This window comes from Eurytemora carolleeae, unplaced genomic scaffold, assembly GCF_000591075.1.
Source record: "Eurytemora carolleeae unplaced genomic scaffold, Eaff_2.0 scaffold489, whole genome shotgun sequence".
Lineage (NCBI taxonomy): Eukaryota > Metazoa > Arthropoda > Copepoda > Calanoida > Temoridae > Eurytemora > Eurytemora carolleeae.
The window spans coordinates 193,196-216,111 of NW_019396556.1; the positions used below are offsets into that span (position 1 = coordinate 193,196).

At 32.6% G+C, this 22,916-nt stretch overlaps 1 protein-coding gene across 1 annotated transcript in view; it reads left to right on the plus strand.

Moving 5' to 3' along the window:
• Positions 1 to 22,916, plus strand: part of LOC111705427 (uncharacterized) — a gene marked incomplete at its 3' end in the record, with an annotated part of 47,734 nt that overhangs the window by 3,920 nt on the left and 20,898 nt on the right. The window contains exon 2 of the mRNA XM_023477980.1: positions 17,874 to 18,050. Within this exon, the coding sequence (XP_023333748.1) occupies positions 17,904 to 18,050 (147 nt within the window). The remainder of the gene's footprint in view (positions 1 to 17,873; positions 18,051 to 22,916) is intronic.

The following is a 22,916-nucleotide window of genomic DNA, read 5'->3' on the forward strand; positions in this document are numbered from 1 at the left end:
TTACTTTTCATTAATAAAACACGTGTTAAAACTTTCAAACTTTAAAAAACTCATATTTTTTAATTTTTCTCTTTTTATATTTTGACCGTATGAGGTGTACATTAATTAGCTGAGGAAGGTGGGGGGATGGGTGGTGAAAATTCAATTATCATTTATTTAAACATAATATTGTGACCCTGGTATGTTTAATTGTTTAAGGAAAGATATTATTTGAAATATAATTTCATATTTTATATTTCCAGGAATTGTGTTGAGCTGAGATTTTATACATTTTAGATTGGCCGAGCGCCTTACGCTAAACAGGAATTCATTTCTCAAAAACCTTGAAAACTTAAATAAAGCTTCTGAGCTAAGAAACTCATTTATTGTGGATATATAGATGAATTGATATTTGATAAGGGGTGTGGAATAATGATATCGGGATCAAACGATCGGAATTATGAGGATCCAGCTTAATACATCAGCTCAGATCGGAATTATGATGATCCAGCTTAAAACATCAGCTCAGATCGGAATTATGAGGATCCAGCTTAAAACATCAGCTCAGATCGGAATTATGAGGATCCAGCTTAAAACATCCGCTCAGATCGGAACTATGAGGATCCAGCAGAAAACATCAGCTCAGATCGGAATTATGAGAATCCAGCTTAAAACAAACATCAGCTCAGATCGGAATTGTGAGGATCCAGCAGAAAACATCAGCTCAGATCGGAATTATGAGGATCCGGCTTAAAACATCAGCTCAGATCGGAATTATGAGGATCCAGCTTAAAACATCAGCTCAGATCGGAATTATGAGGATCCAGCTTGAAATATTCCTGTACTAAACCCCAGATTCACAGATCTTAAAAAACAGTAAAAAATATGTTTCAAAGGGAGTGTCTGGCCAGACATGGTAGTTGAGCTGAGAATGCAGTATTGTAGAAAATTTTGTTAAGAAATCACTGCGAGAACTAAAAAGTTTTTACGGTGCATATTTGTTGAGCAAAATTTCTCTACAATACTGCATTCTTAGCACAAGTGCCAGACACTCCCTTTAAAGGGAGTGTTTGCGAAAAATGAAAGGGGGTATTAATATCAAACAAATAATTTAGATATTAAAACCTATAGTCATTGATTATTTTTCGACGCATTTGTAAACAGTTGATATTTCATAATATTTTGTATTTGTTTTATATACAATGCACTTAAACGCTAATTAGTTTGTCAGCCAAGTGTCTCTGCTCTCGATGTTCTTAATGATTCCACGTGGCAGAGACACCTAGCGGAAAAAATCGTTGTTTTTAGTTTTTTTGTCAAAATTAAATTCACCTCACGGATAAACTCATTTCTATCAAAGTTTTCTCTTCTGTCTAGAAAAAAAGTTTATTTGCCAAATAAATTCAGTTTTTCTAATTATAATATTTTCATATATTAAGTAACCTTAGGTTGTAGTTTCTCTCCTGCGAAAATACCAACCGGCAGATCTTTTATCAATCTCGCTCTGGCCTTAAACAAGAAAATCATGTACGCTCAATTGTATAGTCATCATTTAAAGTTCTGATGAAAAAAATTAAAAGTGAAAAAAATACCGTAAAATATATTTGTAAAATAGTAAAACTAGCACAATTTGCGGTCGTGTGTCAGATGCTTTTAAAACTGTCAAAAATTGTTAAAATCCATCCATAGACGGTCAAAATTGATATTTAGGTTTGCATGAAAAACTATGCATTCAGATAGTTCGTTAAAGGGAGTGTCTGACTAGACATGGTAATTGAGCTGAGAATGCAGTATTGAAGAGACGTTTTTCAGGCTTCATCTGCAACCTATGAGACGTTTTAACGACTATATATTTTTGTTACATTTTTCGTCGTCGTTTTTGAATAATTTAAAATAGGCCTCAAATAAATTGAAAAACATTGCTCTACAATACTGCATTCTCAGCTCAACTACAATGTCTAGTCAGACACTCCCTTTAAACTGAAATATTTACCTGAACATCCGGTCCAACAGCCCCTACTACTGGAAGAAAAAAACAACCTTTAAATAATTATAAAAGTTTTCTTGTTTTCTTATATTTTTCCACATTTGACCATGGACAAATTTACATTTGAAATTTCTTTTTTTTAATCTATCTAAAGGGAGATGATTCATTTTTGGCGTACCTTCCTTTTTTCCATCAATAGTCTTACTGTACATTGTACAACCTGGGCAAGATTTGAGCTCTACGTTGCTAAGCCACGTCTACTGCCAGTTCAAAATTGAACCACTGTTCAAGATTCAGGACGGATTTGAATCGATGATTTAAATTTGAACCCGCGGCACTGCGATCTAATGGTCTCACGCTCTCAAGCTTAAATTGTTGAGAATTTTGCCTATTACTTCTAAAAAACCAAAGCTAACTACAAGTGCGTTACAGTGCTAAAATGTACATATAAAGGGCTACAGAAAAGCATAAGTGAGATAGAGCGGTAAAATCTAAGCTTAGGGCGTTGCGACACTTCAAAGTCAACCCTGTCTTAAAAATTTATGAGACTGTTTATATGCAGACTGAATATATGTGAGGCAGTTCAAATCCATTACATTTGGTCCATAGAATCTTTTAGTTTGTATTTAATCCCGTTTAGTCTAATCTTCAAACCTACAGACAACGGAGTTGCCATGTACTATTCATCCACCGACAAAAGAACATAAAAAAAAGAAAAAATGCAAGGATGTAAGGCAAGGAAAGTCATTTCAGAAGTGTACACATCTTTAGTACTGCAGTGTACTGTCTCTGGGCGCTAATGTAAACACAAGACTTTTTATTAAAAAGAATTAAGCTTTAAACTGTTAATTTCTAAACTGACAACAATTTATGCGAATTGAGGCCGAATTTTAAGAATTTGAGTCAAATATATTTGGTTTCACGTGAAAGTGTATTCAGTTTTTCGAGATTTGAGCCGTTGCTCAATGGGAACCGGTTTTTGGCGGTTCAGTGACACGGTTTAAATTCTTTGAATTTTACCTTTGCTTGTTTAGTATGCGTAAATGCACTTTTGCATTAATTGATCAAAATATAGTTAGGGTCAAATAGATGATCTAGAGCCCGAATTTAAGGAATTTGAGCTGTGTCTCAAGTTTGAGCCACACGGTTTAAATTCTTTAAATTCGGCCTTAGTAAAATAAATGGCAAAAGAGATTTTGAAGAAATTGCTAATGACGTCATTGATGTCTGAGTTTTATGAGTGTTTTGTTTTAAAAAGATCGCTAACAATCGTCAACGTAGTGTCGTCGTTAACGATAGTAAAAAAAAATTTAAAACGACCTATACCTGCATTACCGAAACAACGAACTTTTTCAAAAACGATCTTTTTTAAAAACGCCTGTTTCGTTTTTCGTTTTTTTTTCGTCGTTTTTAAAACGATACGATCTTTTTTATCTCCAGATAGAAATAATAGAGTAAAAAAGAACTAATTTGACTGCAAAATTAGCACTTCAATCTAAAGAAATTGAACCTTTGACACAAACTCTGATTTTATAATTTCTATATCTTTGCAATCTAATGTCGCAGACCTTTGAATTTCAAAATATTAATCCTGTCAAATAATCAAAGTTCTGAATATCAAAGGTCTACACCATTAGGTTGTTAAGATATAGAGATTAGACAATTTGAGTTTTTTACAAAAACTTATTTTTTCACCATTATTGAATATAATGTCTGACACTAAAAGTTAATATGTTAGCAGTGACATAAATACTGCTATATTAAATATGCCATTTAGGGTTTCCAATCGGAATTCCGTTGCGCGGAATTGCGGGGAATTGCGCGGAATTGCGCGGAATTGCGCGAAATTGCGCGAAATTGCGCTGAAATGTGGGGAAGACATAACTGAACTTTTTAGCATAGATTTACAGATTGTTATCATTTATCATCTGATCCTACTAATGGGGAAGTTCTCAAAAAATTCTCTTAAATGAGAAATATAAAAAAGAAATAAATTAATTAATTATGGCAACTATCCCTTTAATTTAAAAGCATGTAAGTATTCTCGATGAAACATAATCTAATAAAGGTTCAATATAAAATATTTTGTTTTAACTATTTTAAAAAATACTAACTATTTTCGTGAATCTAAGGGGGTTGGAGGAATCCAGGGGTTTTGAGTCTAATGCGGAAAATAAGAGCTACTGTGAAAAGTCCTAAAAGAAAAAATACTTTTTTTAAACTAGTTCTCCTCTAGTTCTCCTCTAGTTCTCCTCTAGTTCTCCTCTAGTTCTCCTCTAGTTCTCCTCTAGTTGTCCTCTAGTTCTCCTCTTCATCAGTATTGCAACCCTGATTTTGAATATTAACCCTCAGTTTGAATATTGCAACCCTAGGCTATTTGCGAATTTTGCACCCTGAGTTTCAATTTTGAATCTTGATTTTAAAATCGACCTTTAGTTGAAAAAGTGGACCTTGAGTTGAAAATTGGATCCTGAGTTAAATATTGAATCTTGAGCTTGTGAATTTTGGACCTAGAGTTGAAAAATCTAAATTTTGGATCCCAGTTTCGGACAATCCTTAGTTTGAATTAACCCTTTATTTACATTGCATGAGCGAACATGACGGAGAGATCCTTAATTTTCTAGAGAAAAATGGAGGATTGTCATTAACGGTTTCTCTATTAAAAGTGACTTGAGATTAATAAAATTTAAATTGTGACAGGAAAGAAAAGAATTCTGTTTGAATATTTTGACCCTGAGACCCGATAAACCAGATAATTTGCTACAGAATCCTGTTCTCTATTAAACGGTGCAATTTCTATACTTACTACCCCTACCTTGTTCCAGTGAAATATTCAAGATTTTACCCACACAATTAGGCTTCATACAATCAGATGATATTAAATCCAAATCGATTAGATCTGAAAGATTAAGGTCATATATTGCACAGATATTGAGAAAATAGCTCGTCTTTGGGCATAAAAACTTCTAACTGTAAAAAATTCCCCAAAATCGTCCATAATCGCTCAATGCACGAGGACGTTGATTTTTATTTACAATGGCGTTGCAACTAGTTGCTGCATTGCCAACTTACACCAACATTTTTGTAATATATTTTCTTAAATAAATTGAAAAAAGTAAGCCCTTGACAATTTTTTATCTTCGTTTGAAATGAAAACAATTCTTTTTAAAATATTCATTATAATCTCGACGCAACCATATCTTTTTAAATTTTTCGTAATCGAATTTAAATTGAAGGATTGGAACAATAATGAAAAATTGCTTGATAAAAACATTTAATAAATACTTGTCACGGGATAGGTATAAAATGATTTCTATCATTTATTACATTTTCAAATATGAATTCGATATCCCCCGCCCCCCCCCCTCCTTTTCCTCCCCCTTTTTATTATTTATTATACATGTAATACAGGTATTATCTCACATTGGATCTGGTTCTTCTATAATCAACTTCGTCTAAAAAGTATATTTTTCAACCAAAAACATGGATAGCTGATTAGATAAATGAACTGTTCAATGTTTTTAACTTTTTATTATCTAAAAAATCTTCAATTTTCACGCTTCAAACTTAATTAATCTTGAACCAGAAGTGTTTTTAAAATTCTAATTATGAGCACAAAAAAGTAATTTTATAATACTTAATGACGCTTTGAGTTCAATGTACATGAAAATAATACCGTATTCAGACATAAGCAGAGTAAGATGCATTCGGTTTCCTATATTTCAAAACAAACGTGTTTTTGTCTAAAATTCGACCATCTTTAGAATTAAGGAGTTATCTGTTTTTATGCTATTTCATTCAAAACGCAAATTGGGATCGAAAGTCCCAGCTTTCTGGATTATGAACAGAACCGTTAAATCCACGTTAAGGAAAAAACAAATACAGCAGATACTTTTAAAATTGATTGTTTGAAGGGATTGTGGACGAATTTTTGCAGTGACTATCCATTTCAAATTGTGACGTGTGGATTTATGAAGACAATTGATGAAGTTGTCATAATTGATTGACACAGTATCTCCTTCGTATATAACTCAGAAAATGCATGTTGAAAGGATGTCATTGTAAATTGGAAATGTAATTGTTTTAATGACGCTAAATCGCATTTTATATCGCCAAACAGTTAAGTAATCATTTTCCAAATGAAGAATAATAATTTTAGATTCAATGCTTCTTAGTTTCTACTCCATCACTATTAGGCTAGTTTTCTTTGATAAAAAGTGAAATTATTACACAGCGGCTTGAACCAAAAGCCACAATCACGCTTATCAATCATTCATATTTCACATACCCGTAATTTCTTACGGCAATACCTTCATTTCATTAACCTTCCTCTAGTTCTCCTCTAGTTCTCCTCTAGTTTTCCTGTAGTTCTCCTCTTTAAGTTCTCGACTAGTTCTCCTCTAGTTCTCTCTATTTCTCCTTTAGTTCTCCGCTAGTTTTAGTTCTCCTCTAGTTCTAGTTCTCCCCTAGTTCTAGTTCTCAACTAGATCTCATCTAGTTCTCCTCTAGTTCACCTCTAGTTCTCCTCTAGTTCTCCTCTGTTCACCTCTAGTTCTCCTCTAGTGCTCTTCTAGTTCTACTCTAGATCTCCTCTAGTTAGCCCTAGTTCTCCTCTACTTCTCCTCTGGTTCTTCTCTAGTTCTCCTCTAGTTCTCCTGTAGTTCTCCTCTAGTTCTGCTCTAGTTCTCCTCTAGTTCTCCTCTAGTTCTCCTCTAGTTCTCCTCTAGTTCTCCTCTAGTTCTCCTCTAGTTCTCCTCTAGTTCTCTTCTAGTTCTCCTCTAGTTCTCCTCTAGTTCTCCTCTAGTTCTCTTCTAGTTTTCCTCTAGTTTTCCTCTAGTTCTCCTCTAGTTCTCCTCTAGTTCTCCTCTGCTTGCCCTTAGTTATCCTCTATTTCTCCTCTAGTTCTCTTCTAGTTCTACTCTAGTTCTTTTCTAGTTCTCCTCTAGTTCTCCTTTATTTCTAGTTTCCCTCTATTTATCCTCTAGTTATTCTCTAGTTCTCCTCTAGTTCTCCTCTAGTTGCCAGATTAATCAACCTAATTCTTAAATTTATATAATTTATCATATTAGCCGTGAAAAGGTAGACTAAATATATTTCATTTCTGTATTATTTACAATGAGAAAAATGTTGAAAATTAGTTTCAGACAATTCTATAGTCCAAGTGCCAATGAATGTTTAATCTAAGTTTTTATGAAAATTTGCATGTCTCACGACCTTAAGCTGTCAGAAAATGGTTTAAAGATTAACTTTTTATTAAATGTCTGGATGTGTGGTTGATATGGATATGCATGTAGTAAATTCCGTACTCTCAAAAGTTCGTCCCACAAACTGTATCAGTCCAGGCTCAACCAGTCACTATCCAAGTCAACTAGGACACAATCCACCTGGCTCTAAATGCCACACAGGGACACAAGCATAGCTTATCAATCTAGCTATTAATCAGGCTCTAAATGCCACAAAGGAACACAAGCTTAGCTATAAAACAAACTATTACTCTGGCTCTACATGCCAAACAGGGACAGAAGCCTAGCTATAAAACAAGCTATTACTCTAGCTCTAAACGCCACACAGGTACACAAGCGTAACTATCAACTAGCTATTACTTCCGCTCTAAATACTACACAGGGACACAAGCTTAGCTATCAACAAGCTATTACTTCCGCTCTAAATACCACATAGGGACACAAGCATAGCTATCAGTGAAGTCAGTCCCGCAAAAAAATTTGGGCCCGATCAGTTCAGCAGTTTTGACGTTTATTGGATACAAACAGACAGACAAGACAGCAAAGTATATATTTAGATGTCAGCTATAGCTAGGATGGCAAAACTGCTTGACCGAATGGGCTGAATTTTTTTTAAATCAACATTTAAAAAAAAAATCAAATTTAGATATACATTATAAAGGTTTAGAGATAAACAAACATAAAAACGGGTTACAAATATTAATGCTAAAACAAAAAATGCGAGAAAATGAATTAGTTGCAATGTGTAGAATACCAAAAATTCGGATACTTTCTTGTATCCATTCCTATTTTTTTAGCATATTTTCTAAAGCTATTGCTTCTCTCGAATCAATGTGTCCACAATTCACATACCAACAGAAAATTGCTGGATCATGAGTTTTTTTGCATGTTTGTTAAAATATATATTCGCAGTTTTCATGGTGTGCACATTTCATAGCGCGAATATACTCACACAGTGGTTTAACATGTTAAATACGATTAAGGCTGATGTCGGAACAAGATTAAAAATTTAATTAAATGTCAAAATAAACGTATTTCTGAATGATTTACTAAAGACAAATAGGTTCTTTTACGTTAATTGCACACTCTAATAAGGATATGACAATATGTTTCAACCCTTAATTGCCAACACGGGGGGGGGGGTTACGTACCTTCTATTAGATAACAAGTATATTTTTTAACTAAGCGAAATAGAATTGTTATTAACAAATCATCGAAACTAGAGGAAGTTAATTAAAAGAGTATTTAGACAATATATTTATTTAAATATGTGTTATTTCCGTAATTAGTGGATTCAGTATAATCAAGTGTTAATGACTCTATATTGACCGGCTCATTTACCTTCAAAACTAATAAATTAAACGGAATAATCACAATTAGTCTTAATCTTGTTAGAGCATATAGGCTGCATTAATAACAAGCTTAAATAAATATATATATATATATCCATATCAGGACTCATCAGTATGGCTCAATTCATCAGTTTTTGAATCCTTGGAATACGGATCAAATACGCTAACCACTGCTTCATCAAGCCCTGATGATTGGGCAATGAAATAGTGACCAAAGAGCTCAACCAAATCATTATAAGTTTAAGGCCTTGCATAATGCTAATTAGTACACATTTTCATTACAAAAGACTGAGAGGGCTCAAGAGTAGATGAACTACCCGTTTTAAGAGGGATCCCAGGATATTTGGAGGAATCCAGGGGTTTGTAAAGAATTAAGAATTTTGGAGGGATCCATGGGTCTTATGAGGTATCTAGGAATTTTGGAGGGATCCAGGGTTTTGGGAGAATCTAGGAATTTTGAAGGTATCCAGGGTTTTCGGGGAATCTAGGAATTTTGGAGGTATCCAGGGTTTTGGGGGAATCTAGAAAATTTGGAGTTATCCAGGGTTTTGGGGGAATCTAGGAATTTTGGAGGTATCCAGGGTTTTGGAGGAATCTAGGAATTTTGGAGGTATCCAGAATTTTGGAGGAATCTTGGAATTTTGGAGGGATCCAGGGTTTTGGAGGAATCCATGAGTTTTAGAGGTATCCAGGGTTTTGGGGGAATCTTGGAATTTTAGAGGTATCCAGGGTTTTGAAGGAATCGAAGGGGTTTGAAGAGATCAAACAGATTTCAAGGGATCCAAGGGGTTAAAGGAAGATTTTAGGAGATTTGAAGGAATCCAGGGGTTTGGAAGGGATCTCAGGGGTTTGGAGAAGGGATCCATAGGGCTTTAGAGGGATCTAAGGGGGTTGGAGGAATCCAGGGGTTTTGAGTCTAATGCGGAAAATAAGAGCTACTGTGAAAAGTCCTAAAAGAAAAAATACTTTTTTTAAATGGGAAAATTAAAGGATAGGTGGATAGAAGGATAAAAGGATAGAAGACACCTTTAATATATATATATATATATCACAATGAGTTCTAATGTATGTAANGATAAAAGGATAGAAGGATAGAAGGATTGCATGACAAAAGTAGCATGTATGAAGTGTATAAAGTTGATAATGTTTAAATGATTACTAGTTCCTACCAATAGATTAATGAAATATTAGATAGATCATATAGGATAGATAGATAGCAGTCAGAGGAAATTATTATACTGAAGAGATTAATAAAAGAAGATAGAGAGAAGTTATCTATCTTAAGCTAGAACAAAAAAGAAAGAAAGGAAAAGTATAAGAATAAATTAGTATTTCAGTAATTTTTCAAAAGATAATCTACAATGAATGACAAGACGAAGTTCAGAATTTAAGAAAATATAAAAAAACAAAGATAGAGAAAATAACGCTTTAGCTCCAAACTCAAATTTCTAATACTTGTATCTTTGCAACTTGATGGTGAGAACCGTTTAATATTTCAAAATTAGATTATTTGATCTAACAGAATTCACAGGTAAAAATATCACGATATTGGGTTTCAAAGATATAGAAATTAGTAAATCAGAAGTTTTGACAAAATATCTCAGAAAAAAAAAATAAGATTGCTTTGATTCTTTTGGAAACGTATCAAAACTAGGGTTTCCATCGAAATTTTTGTTGAACGAAATTCGCGAAAATGAACGAAGGAAATTTTTCATGTTCGCGAAATTTTCGATCAATTTTCGTTCTGTCAAAATCGAAATCTTTCCATTTCGCATCAAGAAGATTGTATTCTCGCGAATTTCCCGAAATTTTCGAACGAATATTGTGAATTTTGCGAGAATTTCGAACGAATTTTGCGATAGTTTTGAACGAATTTTGCGGAAATTTCGAACAGATTTAGCCAATTTCGCGAAAATTTTCGTTCAAAAATATTCGTTTTCGTTCACATTTTCGTTGACTGAACGAAATTTTTGAGAAAGAGATTGAACAAAGATTTGGAAACCCTAATCAAAACATCTTTAAACGTACTTTTATAATCTTAAGATTAATTGAGAAAAAAATTCCATTTAATATCCACGCAAACATTTATCAATAAGTTTCGAAATTTAATTTGTCAATTAGTTTTCAAGTTTAATGTATGAAGTGTTCCCACTTGATAATGTTAAAATGATTACCATATAATATAAAATATGAAATATATCGGATTAATGATTTAAATGACTGACAAAGTATGAAGCAAATACTAACATTGACAAATGTATAAACTGCTCGGTCTCTTTCCATAGATTTAAAAACAAAATTAAACAATAATTTTATCTTTATATTTATACAACAGAATAGAACAAATTTTTAATGTTAAACCGAGGATTTTTCAAAATAAATGACATAAAAATATATAGAATATTTTTGAAAATCATATAAAAAGGGGCCGAGTACATTTTGAAGGTTAAAACACTTAAAGTGCTTAGACTTTAGAAAAAAATGAATGGGTTAATTTATATATAGAAGAAACTAATTATTTTCGTCGTATATTAAATATATATTAAATGTACTGTATGTTAGGAACGCTTCGACATCCTTCAAAAGTTATGGCATTGAATGAATACCATTCTACCTATCTATCTAACTATCTGACTTATTGTCTATTTATCTATCTATCTATATATCTATCAATCTATCTATCTATCTATCTATCTATCTATCTATCTATCTCTCTTTTCGTCTAATAGCATACTAAACCACAATTCATAGAACAAATTATTTAAAATCGATCTTAAATAAATCTAAAATGTTAAAGACACTTTTTACATTTTATTATTTAGAAAAGGTTAGAAGAGGGTTAAATTGACAATGTTGCTCAAAGAATGTCGATAGCCAGAATAGATATAAGCAAATTGACAATATTGCTCTAAAAATGTAGATAGCCAGAATAGATATAAGCAAATTGACAATATTGCTCTAAGAATGTAAATAGTCAGAATAGATATAAGCAAATTGACAATGTTACTCTAAGAATGTAGATAGCCAGAATAGATATAAGCAAATTGACAATATTGCTGTAAGAATGTAGATAGTCAGAATAGATATAAGAAAATTGACAATGTTGCTTTAAGAATGTAGATAGACAGAATAGATAAAAACAAAGTGACAATGTTGTCGAAGAATGTAGAAGAATGTAGAAGAATGTAGAAGAATGTAGAAGAATGTAGAAGAATGTAGAAGAATGAGAAGAATGTAGAAGAATGTAGAAGAATGTAAAAGAATGTAAAGAATGTAGAAAAATGTAGAAAGCCAGAATGGATAAAATCAAGGTAGACGAAAAAGAAAAAATAATAAATCATTTAGAGAAATATATGATGTTTAAACTTTAGTTTGAAAAAAGGTAGATTTTTTAGTTTGGGAGAGAGAAGGCATTTTTTGAAGAAAGAAATGATATGAATCAAAACCCTTTTTGATGTACTATAATACAATTTCCATATGCTCAGCTTTTGTATTTCAGCTACAACTCTTACAGTTTTACTTGTTGGTTAATATATATATGGATGTGTAGGCCGTTTGGAACATTAAAAAATCATTAGTTGGGGTTAATATCAATTCATGCAACTGCCTTGTGTTATTATGAGGAAAAAAAGTGTTTGCCGGGAATTTTACTTTTTGTAGTAACGGATTAAATTTGGTTGGATATATAAATTTGGTTGGATATTTAAATTTGGTTGGATATATAAATTTGGTTGGATATATAAATTTGGTTGGATATATAAATTTGGTTGGATATATAAATTTGGTTGGATATATAAATTTGGTTGGATATATAATTTTTTTAGTTCAATCTGATTGAAAAATGTAAGAATTTTTTTAAGAAAATCCGCGAATATAGAAGAAGCCAGGCATAAAATGTTACTTATTTGCCTTGGAACAAATGAGAAACTTTTCATACACAAGATGATTGAATTGCGAGTAAAAAGGCGGGATAAAAATTCTCTAAAAATTGAATAAATAATTTATTTTTCAAACTGAAAGTTCTGTTTATCTAACAACACAAGACCAAACACTTTCGCCAGCAATTAATTTCATTTTTGGATGCATTTTATTATAAACCCTTTTTCGGCTATTAGCCTTATTAAAATAAAAAGCTTAATGGAAATTATTGACAATCAATTTTGATTAGTTATTGTTCTAGATTGGTTTTCATCATGACTGATTAATTTCACTTTATCCAAACTGATCAGATTAATAGAGATGTGCACATTTGACTTTTTTTCACTCCGTTTGTTTATCGTTCGTGAACCATTTCGTTCGTTTATCATTCATGAACGACCCATTTCGTTCGTTTATCGTTCATGAACGACCCAGTTCGTTCGTTTATCGTTCATGATCGACCCAGTTCGTTCGTTTATCGTTCCTGACCGACCCAGTTCGTTCGTTTATCGTTCATAAACGACCACTTTCGTTCGGTTTTTTTTTAATTGTTCAAAAAAGGATTACATTCGTTCTCAAAATTTTCCCTGTTTTCCATTTATTTCGTTCGTTTTCTCACTGAACGATCATTCAGTAAAATTGTTTGTTTAGTAAAATCGTTCAAAAAAATTGTATGTTTATTTCAAAATCATTTTTTCAAAAATTTGTTCTGAAAAATCTTTTGTTAAGCACAAACGTGTGAAGTACACTTGCAGTATGGAAACAGTACAACAAAATGGCGGTTTTACACTTAATTCCACTCTATTTTAATCTATTCTCTTTGACTCTGTATTTTCTAGCTGTCTTACGCTTGATTTCATTCTATTATGTGAGTATTGCACATAATCATGATTTATGAAAATAAAGCCAAACCATTTAAAAATAATTCTAGCATTAAATGAAATTTAATTAATTTATTAGCAATAAATTCCCGGCGATTCATGATTTATGTAAACTTATCAAATGATTTATTTTTTTCAGACTCAAAGGAACTAAGTTTTTGCCACAAACTCAGATTTTCTAAACCCTTTATCATTGCAACCTGATAGCGTACATCTTTAACATATCAAACTTAGTCTGTTTGATATAATAGAAATTAAAGTTTGAAATATTTAAGGTCTACGACATCGCGTTGCAAAAATATAGGGATTAAAAAGTTAGAATGTGACAAATACTCAATTCCTATGAATGTGAAAATAGGATAAGAATTGGGAACTCTTAAGCTGAACTTTTTCCAGATCTTGACTGTTAAATAAAATATTTTATAGAATGAGACTTTAAAAAATTTCTTTCAACAACTTTTTTCTCTGTTTTAAATTTTTCAAAGATTAAATTTTAGTGATTCACTATTTGAAAGCACAAATTCTGGAGATGTGTATTCATATTTCATCTTTGAAAATTAGAACATGTTTGATCGGGGGTTATTTCTTACTGACTGATAACCTTGAATAAGGCTTAAAGGGACTGTCCAGATAAAATGAAAGGAGGTAAAGGCTGAAGCCTAAATATTTTAGAGTTGATGTCCAGGTGGACAGGAAATGATGAATGTTTAGTGTGAAATAATTGATATAGAAGAATTCGTTGAGCAAATCTCAACAATTAGTGAAATGACGAGAATATTAAGTATTGTATTCAATCAACCAACAATGTTAAATATGATCCCCCCCCCCTCTCCCTAATGAAGGGCATACCTTCAGTTGTATCTCCCTTCTATTCCATATTCCATTATTACTCCTTTTAAACTTCCGCTAGAAACAAGAGTGATGCAATTTAAAAAATTTTATCCCTAGGGCTACACAAAAGTATTAGAGAGTAATTGTGAAGTAAAACCCAAACTGTAAAGTCGAGGCTGTTGTCTAGATATTTGATGGCTAACTCTCAGAAATGTCTAGATCTGAGTGTTCCGTACACATTTGTAAAACTATTCAAATTGCGGATTCCTGTATGGTTTGGACCGGAAGAAAGTGTGGGCAGGGGTTGGGGGAAGTGGTTTAGTTAATCAATTGACAATAGGAGTGGAGGAGAAGAGGAGGGATGGGGGAGATGACTTAATCAGGGGAGGAGGGCCGGGTGTTGTCTGCTATGTGTTAAGGTATGCCAGAAAGGTGGTTGTCCTATTTACTTGACAAATCATTATTTTGTTCTCATCAAGTCTTGAACTACGTGCTCTGTAATAATCATAGGAAAACGGAAAGATATATTTAATCTTTCTTCAAAATATATTTATATTTCAGCTATGTAGATATGTAGATCAAATAACTTTTGTTTGAAATAACAAAGGTTTACATTATCAGCTTGTGAAGTTTTAGAAAATAGAAAATGAAAACGTGAAGCAAATGTCCACAGATGTAAGATCTGTGGAAGACCAAAGTCAACGAAAAGGCGTAATTAAGTATTTCGATGAACTAACTTTTATTTTAGTTAAACAAAACGTACATGTGCATTGTGCACAATGATTGACGCGAGTGCACATATTTTATCATTTCATGGCAAAATTGCGAATTAGTTTGATGAGCCTTGTAAACTAATTTGCAAGATGTCATATTAATGTTGCCAACAATTGTTTATATTTTTCTTTTACTTTGCCAATAACTCAAAAATATATACTTTTTAGTTTTCTTGTTCAACATTTTTAATCTTACGTGGGTTTAAAATCAATTCAAGAAAACGAAATTAAATTTTTTCCATAGCTTTTTAGAAACCCAAGAGCTCTTAAATTAAGTTTATATATAGAATGCATTACACAGGATCAAACCAAACATATTTTGACGATTTTACATTTTTTTCAAACAAGGAAGATAAACTTGAGAAAGTAGGTTGAAATATTAACAAGTCGTCAAAATTGAAAAAGGAATTGAGTCTTTGCCACAAGCTCAAATTTTCTAATCCCTATATCTTAACAACCTGCAGGTTTAATATTTCAAAATTAGATTATTTGATCTAACAGAATTCACAGGTAAAAATATCACGATATTGGGTTTCAAAGATATAGAAATTAGTAAATCATTAGAAAAGTTGAGCTAGTGGCAAAGACTCAATTCCTTTATAGATTATGTATTTTTTTGATAAAAATAAATTGTTGGCCCTTTGTTAAACTTTTTAGTTGTCGAACGTAAAAATTACATCAACATAGTATTGGCTGAAATTTCTGATTCAACTTGCGTGACATTATTTTCCTTGTAAGTTAGTTGTTTTATTTAAATTAAAAATTAAATCTTCAAAATCTCATAGATGTAATTATTGCAAAATTTCGCGAAATTGAAGTTTCGCTAATTATTCGCGAAATTACCTCATAGATATTACGCGAAATTACACCGTAATTACGCGTAATTATAGTTTCGCTTATTTCGGGTAATCATTACGAAATTTCGCAAAATTACGTTGTAGAAATTACGCGAAATTACGCCGTAATAAAGCGTAATTATAGTTTCGCTTATTACGCGTAATCATTACTTAATTTCGCGAAATTACGTTGCAGAAATTACGCGAAATTACGCCGTAATTTTGCAAAATGGATATTTTTCCAATTACGCGTAATCCTGCGAAATTACACGAAATGAAAATTATTACGCGTAAGAGAATAATCTATTACGTTGGAAACCCTACTCTTTCTGTAAGCACTGAGCATCTTCCTTTTGTACAGGATAAAACAATAAAAAGAGTTTGCTGATTTTGGCTAGTTATTTGCGCATTTTCAAAATTTCACAAAAATCAAAAGCTTTTGGATACAACTTTTTGTAATTTTGAGCATCCGTAAATCTACCCTAGGGTCCTACGACGTCCACACAAAATTTGAGCCCGATCTGTTCAGCCGTTACACCTATACAGAGACAGCAAAGTATATATTTATTATTTAGATGCCACAGTCAAAACAATGAATTAATAAATACATAAATTTAAAATTCCGCCTACCCGCTTTTTCCCAAACATTTTAATTTATGGATCTAAATCAACATAGAAAATTTATAATTGTGATATACTAATGAAAATATAATTCTTATATATCACAGATATTATATGGTATATAATTACGAGAAGGGTGAGGGTAGGGGAGTATATGTATAATTACCAAACCTTGAGTTTTTATTTGTATTAATTGTTCATTTTTTTGCATGAAAAGGGGAGTTTAGGGTGTGGGAAATAAAAGGGAGGCTAGGGGGAGAATAAGGTTACAATTTAATGTTACATAATCGAGTTTTTAGCAATTAAAAGCAACGAAAAAAGTGATATGTTAAAAGAATAAAATAAAGCAAGAAAACTAAAAGACAAAAATGTCGGAAAAAAGAAAAGATAAAAACATGTCGAAAGACTAGAAAAGGAAAGAGAAATAAATAAGAAACAAATTAAATGTTTTGAAAGAAAAATATTTAAGAATTTGATAAATTTTTGGGACAATAACTGTGGATTTTTACAGAAAATAAGCACGAAAATGATAAAGATAAAAAATGAGAAAAAAACATTAGGGAAGGGTTAACTTTTCGTCAATTCTTAAGAAAACTCTGCCGTTAAAAGTGTTATAGGTACTTTTTGGTATTCTGTTAAAACATTATTTCCGNAGGCTTATTAGCTATGAACACCCGGAAAAAAACCTATGAATGATGAACATTAATTAATAGCTTATGATAAAATAAAACTGTTTTCACGCTGGATTACAAGTTTAATTTCGACTAATTAGTCGTTTTTACAAATATTTGCAGTTTAACATGATGGATGAGCCTCGTAATATTTGATGTAATTTAATCCCTTGTTCTTTCTCCTATCCTTGCAATAATTTATCAAAATACATGCTTCAAAACGAAACCTTGATATTTTAAACCAAAACTAGACTTTTCGGAAGCTTCGCCCCACTTCTCTATATCGCACTTTACGTTAAACAAATATTTTTGATATTTTTATACAAAGAGATAGACAGACAGACAGACAAGCAAAATATTTTTAAATAAATATATATCTAATATCTTTAGTATTATCAAACTACAGACTAAATATGCACAGACTGCTCATAAGCTATTACTGGATAGGCTATGAGTTGGCCCAGCACGGAATGCTAAATTTCCACGAAAGGTTTTCGACTGCCAACTAATAGCTACTTGTTGCATTTTACAATCATTAAAGAAATACTCTAACTTTTAACATAAAACAAAAAACTTAAGAATTTAGTCTATTTTTGGTGGTTTTTGCATTTCGTATCCAAAATATCCAATTGAATATCAATATCCCTGAATACAGACGTCTATTAATTGATCATATACTCCAGTTGTACACAATTGAACCTGCTGTGAAACGTGTCGCAAATTCTAGCCTTTAATAGATCTCTGTACTCCCTTAGCTCTGATTAATCTGTTTCTGTTTCAGGTATGAGAAAGCACTAGTTTACGCTACACCATGTTGGTTAGAAAAACCTGCCTCCTGGGCCTGCTGGCATGTTCGTTTGGAAAATCCCCGCTAGATGGGGTTAGTGCAACCAGTGAAATAACAACAGAATCGGATAATCTAGGGGATAATTCAGCTTCTGATTCAAACTACAGTCCTGTAAGTATCAAGTTGGACTCCTCTAAGACAATACTGTAAAGTTATATTTAAAATATCAATTCTCTCTACTATACAGCTCGTCTAATGTCTGCTGCTATGGTCCTAGTCTAAATGACGCACTTACTGTTCAGGAACAGCTGATTCCTTTCAGTTTTTTTTCAATTTGCCAAATTTCTTTTTCAAAATCTTTCAAAATTTTCCAAAATCCACAATGAAACCGTGAGCTGCTGACATAGTATTTTTAGCTAGCTTTTGTTACTGTAGAGCTCGTAGATTGAGAGAATTCAAATCTTTTTGTGTACTGTCCTCTTAAACTCAAAAAATTAGCAAATAATACCTTTAAACAGATTATTGTCATTTTCAAGCCAATTTTCAACGTTTTGAGCTTTTTTTGCGCATAAGCTGATCACTTCAATTCGTTCACCCTTTATACGATCATTTTTTCATATTTTAATGTTTTTGTTTATGTTTCCATTTTTCATATAGGGTCTTTATTCTTTAATTTATTTGACTGTTTTTTATCAATATATGTTGTAATCATCATTTGCAAAGATAAAAATTTAAATAAAAGGCACGTTAATAATCATAAAAATATGCAGGAACGTTTTAGATATTCAATATTTATATTTATATTATTATATATTAGAAAATTTTGAGAAAAAAAAACAATTATTCTATCAAGGAATATTGTTCATAAGATAATTATTATATTATATTATTATTATCATCACATCAAATACTAGCTTGGGAACCCGGCGTTGCCCATGTTAGTCATTGGTACTCACGGGCAGCCGTAGTACATTTGAATTTCCGAGCCGGGTCAACCTTTCCGGTCCCAGTTTGTACTGTATCGCCCGGACATTGGGTAAATAAAGCAGACACTCAATAGGAATAGCCAGTGCAACAAGGTTGACGCGGTCAGACTTTGGGCTAAATTTACTTTTACTAAAGGGTCAGAGGTGCGTGTACTCCTGTCATTTACCCGCATTTGGTCAACTTTAACGGGAAACTAAATTTTCGATATAAAAGTCGACCAACACAACTTATAATCTCAAACCCCAGCCAAGAACTTCCCGTGGTTCTCCCAAGTTCTCCAATACAAATTTAGGCCAATCGGTCAAGGGGTTCCTGACAAACAAACAGACAGACAGAGATTACAACTTCATATATCTAGATTATATTGTAACAAGAGCGTCATACATTTCTCATGACTACCACTGTATTTGCGGGTCATTTTTCACACTTTTTTCAAGTTTTATAATTGTGAAAAAGTTCAGTGTTTTCATCATTAATCAAACCAAGCATTCTTCATCAATATCAATTGAGAAATAATTTGAATATTTCTGGACAAAACATATCATTTACAAGTCGGAGATCCTTTTGTGGTTGATTAAATATTTTTTTGTTGAATATAAGATGTTAATCATGCAATATATTCATATATTATTTTGTCACCTTGTAGAGGCAAAAAACCCCCTTAATTTTACTGTTATAACACGTGGATTTACTAGAAGATTTTAAAGCAAGTTTAATTAGAATAGCAGATTTTACTTAATTGAACAACTATTAAGGATATTTTTATTAGAAACGACAATGCTACAAAATCTTGTTTTAGTGAAAACGTGGATTTAACAGCAAACTGAGACTTTCGAACAAAGTTTGACCTTTCTCAACTTTTAAGTTTTTTGTCTTTTTTTCTTTTATAATTTGTTGTCCCTAATTGTTTGGTGTAAATGGTTATTTTAAATTAAAAATATGGAAAAACAACACTTTTAATGAATATGTTTGCTACTATACTTAATAATATATTCTATATCACCCTGGAGTAACCATGGCAAGTTTCGTTCAGTTTCTTCAATTCCGATTCAATATTGTTTTGGTCTATAAATCAACAACCTTTAATCTGTTTTTTTAAAACTTTTGTATCTAAAAATTAATTTTTCAAGGATAAAGAAGATTTCTATGTTATGCCTCCGGCCATTTTCAATCTATTTATTTAATTCAGGAAATTACCAATTAAATAAATTAAATTAATAAATGTATTAGTTTAACCGAATGGAATTATAAAAATATAACAAAATTGATTTATGCACGCACTCCCTGAGGAGGGGAGGAAGGCGGTCCACAACAATTTCTCGTCCGAGCCACATTCTCCTAATTTCTCCGTCCAAGCCACCTTTCAAAATCCTCGTCCTTCCGATTTTATTTTTTTTATAATTTGTAACTCTTTTCTGATAAAAATATTAGGGAAAAAATAAAATATTAAAATGTACCAAAATTTTTTTGCTCCATAAACGATGTTCTACAAATGAGCACTTATATCAGTGGGAAGGACAAGAATTTCGAGGTGGCTCGGACAATAAAATGAGGAGAATGTGGCTCGGACGAGAAATTGTTATGGCTTGTCTTCCCCCCTCCCCTGAGAGACTTGCATGGGGATGAGCACAGAAACTGTGACATATGCTGATATCATTATGATTATTCTGCTTAATTACTGAATCATTATCTTGTATAATTAGCAGAAGTTTGATAGAGGTCTCCGTGGTTTAGATGTATTTACCTTCTATATATTTTATGTAAAATATATTTATTTCAAATTTCACATGAAGGGGATAAATTATTTGGCGTACTGTCGCGGTTTGACTTACAAAGTCTGTAATTGTACTGTACAGCTTGCTCTAGCTGGTTAAAATTCGGCCCAGAACAAGGTTATAATTAAAGGAAAGTTAATTGCAGTTGCGTATATTCTGCGTACATATTGAAACCAGTTCTCTCTGGGCGGAATTTGTAAACAATAATAGATGCATTAGTGTGCCTACAGTATCCGTGGAGGATAAAAGCATTTAATTTTGATAATTTTGTTAATTCACATAATAGTTTCCTTTGACCAGATTATTTCATTGATTTTTTATGGGAAAGATGGATCCCATGTCAGGCTTCGACATCCGTTTTGTGTTTACATTACTGCCCAGAGACAGTAACACTGCAGTACAAAAGATGCGTACACCTCTGAAACTTTCCTTGCATTATAACCGTGGCCCAGAACTTGAAATGAAAAGAAGTTTACATTAACAAAGATACATCATATATTTGTTTGTATTTTTTTTTGAAGAAACTGCAGTATACTTTGCTTGTAAACAACTATGTGTGGGTTGCTGGTGTATTACCCAGGGAACAGGAATAAAGGGAAAGGAAATGGCGCTGGTTCGGCAAGAGAAAGCCAGTCGCACTGCTTTGCAGACCGGTACAGTAAACTTACAAACACTCTTCTGGTACAGACACACAACATGACTACAGTCAAGGAAATTGTAGAACAATGTCGTCGATTATAATTAAATTTGAATAACGAGTAGTTTATTGTAAACTATAATAAAATTATATTCTTTGCATGGAAATTTGGCTTTATAGTGTTGACTTAAATATGTAAATAATATATTACATGTATATTAAACATATGTTTAAGTAAACAATTAACAATACACAAATGTACTCTCCTAGAATGTACAAATCCCGAGATTCTTACGTACTGTATAAACCTACAGTACAAACCTTTGTTACAGTAAACTGACACACACTCTTTTGGTACAGACACACACACATGACGTTTCCGCCCCCTGGTATTACCTTGCTGCAACGGAAGATTGGTTTAAAAGAATTTAACCTTAGATTAATAACAATACAGATAGAAAACTAGATGAAGTCTTTTTCAAATAGATTCTATTACAATAGATGGCAACGTAGAATTTGTACACTCTCAGTACAGCTGTATTCTGAGGTCAAAAGTATCATTTAAGTTTTTGCATCCTACAACATTATTAATAATAGTTATAATTTTAGAATAAAGTGCTTATCTTATAGTAAAGTAAGTGCAATTTTATGTGTTCTTTATTTTCTTTTTTTTACACTTTTTAATTTAATTTGGAAAGCATATCAACTAATGTGAGAAAATTTCGTTTTCCTTGTTATATTTGACACTTGTGCATCGTGTATAATTGGTCCATTTCTCTGTTGCCACCGATTGTATTATAATCACATTGATAATTCGTTCACAATAACCCTGAGGCAGAAGCCAAAAGGAGTTACACGCATGCACTCTCTCTGTCTTGTCATTAAACGCAGTGTTATTGTGAACAAAAACCCCCTAATAATATGGAAAAAAACTACATCTAGTGTTTTATCTGTTTTGTTATTAATATTTTATATTGTGGAAAACGATATTTTCCACCTCTTGAAGTTTTAAATATATTCAGTTGATTTCATGTGTTCTATCAGTTTTTGTCTCTCGAATATTTAGACTTGGTAATTGGTAATCCGAAGATCCTCATCTGATCCCCTGAGCTCCAAACTGCCTTTCAAACAGCCAAATCCGCCCTAGCCTCCGCCACCTCACTGGTTCACCCTTCAACATCCGCCAAAGTTTCCCTGGTTACAGATGCTTCTGCCTCTCATGTAGGAGCTGCTCTAAAACAACGAGAGTCAGGTTGCTGGAAACCCTTTAGCTTTCTTCTCCGCCAAACTCTCCGCCACACAGCAAAGATGCTCCGCCTTTGATCAAGAACTCTTGGGAGTATTCCTGGCTCTCCGCCATTTCTGTTTTGAGCTGGAAGGACGCAAATTCCATGTGATAACTGATCATCTGCCCCTAGTTTCAACCCTCTCCAGAGTCTCTCCACCTTGGTCCGCCAACAACGCCAACTTGCATATATCTCCGAGTTTACATCTGATATCCGCCATACCCCTGGAGTTGCAAATGTTGTTGCAGACTCTCTCTCCCGTCCTCCTTCGTCAGGAATCTCTCTGCCTTCTCCTCTCCCTGCTCCTGGTGCCATGGTGTCGGAGGTGTTGGAGGTGACTGATATCCCTGAG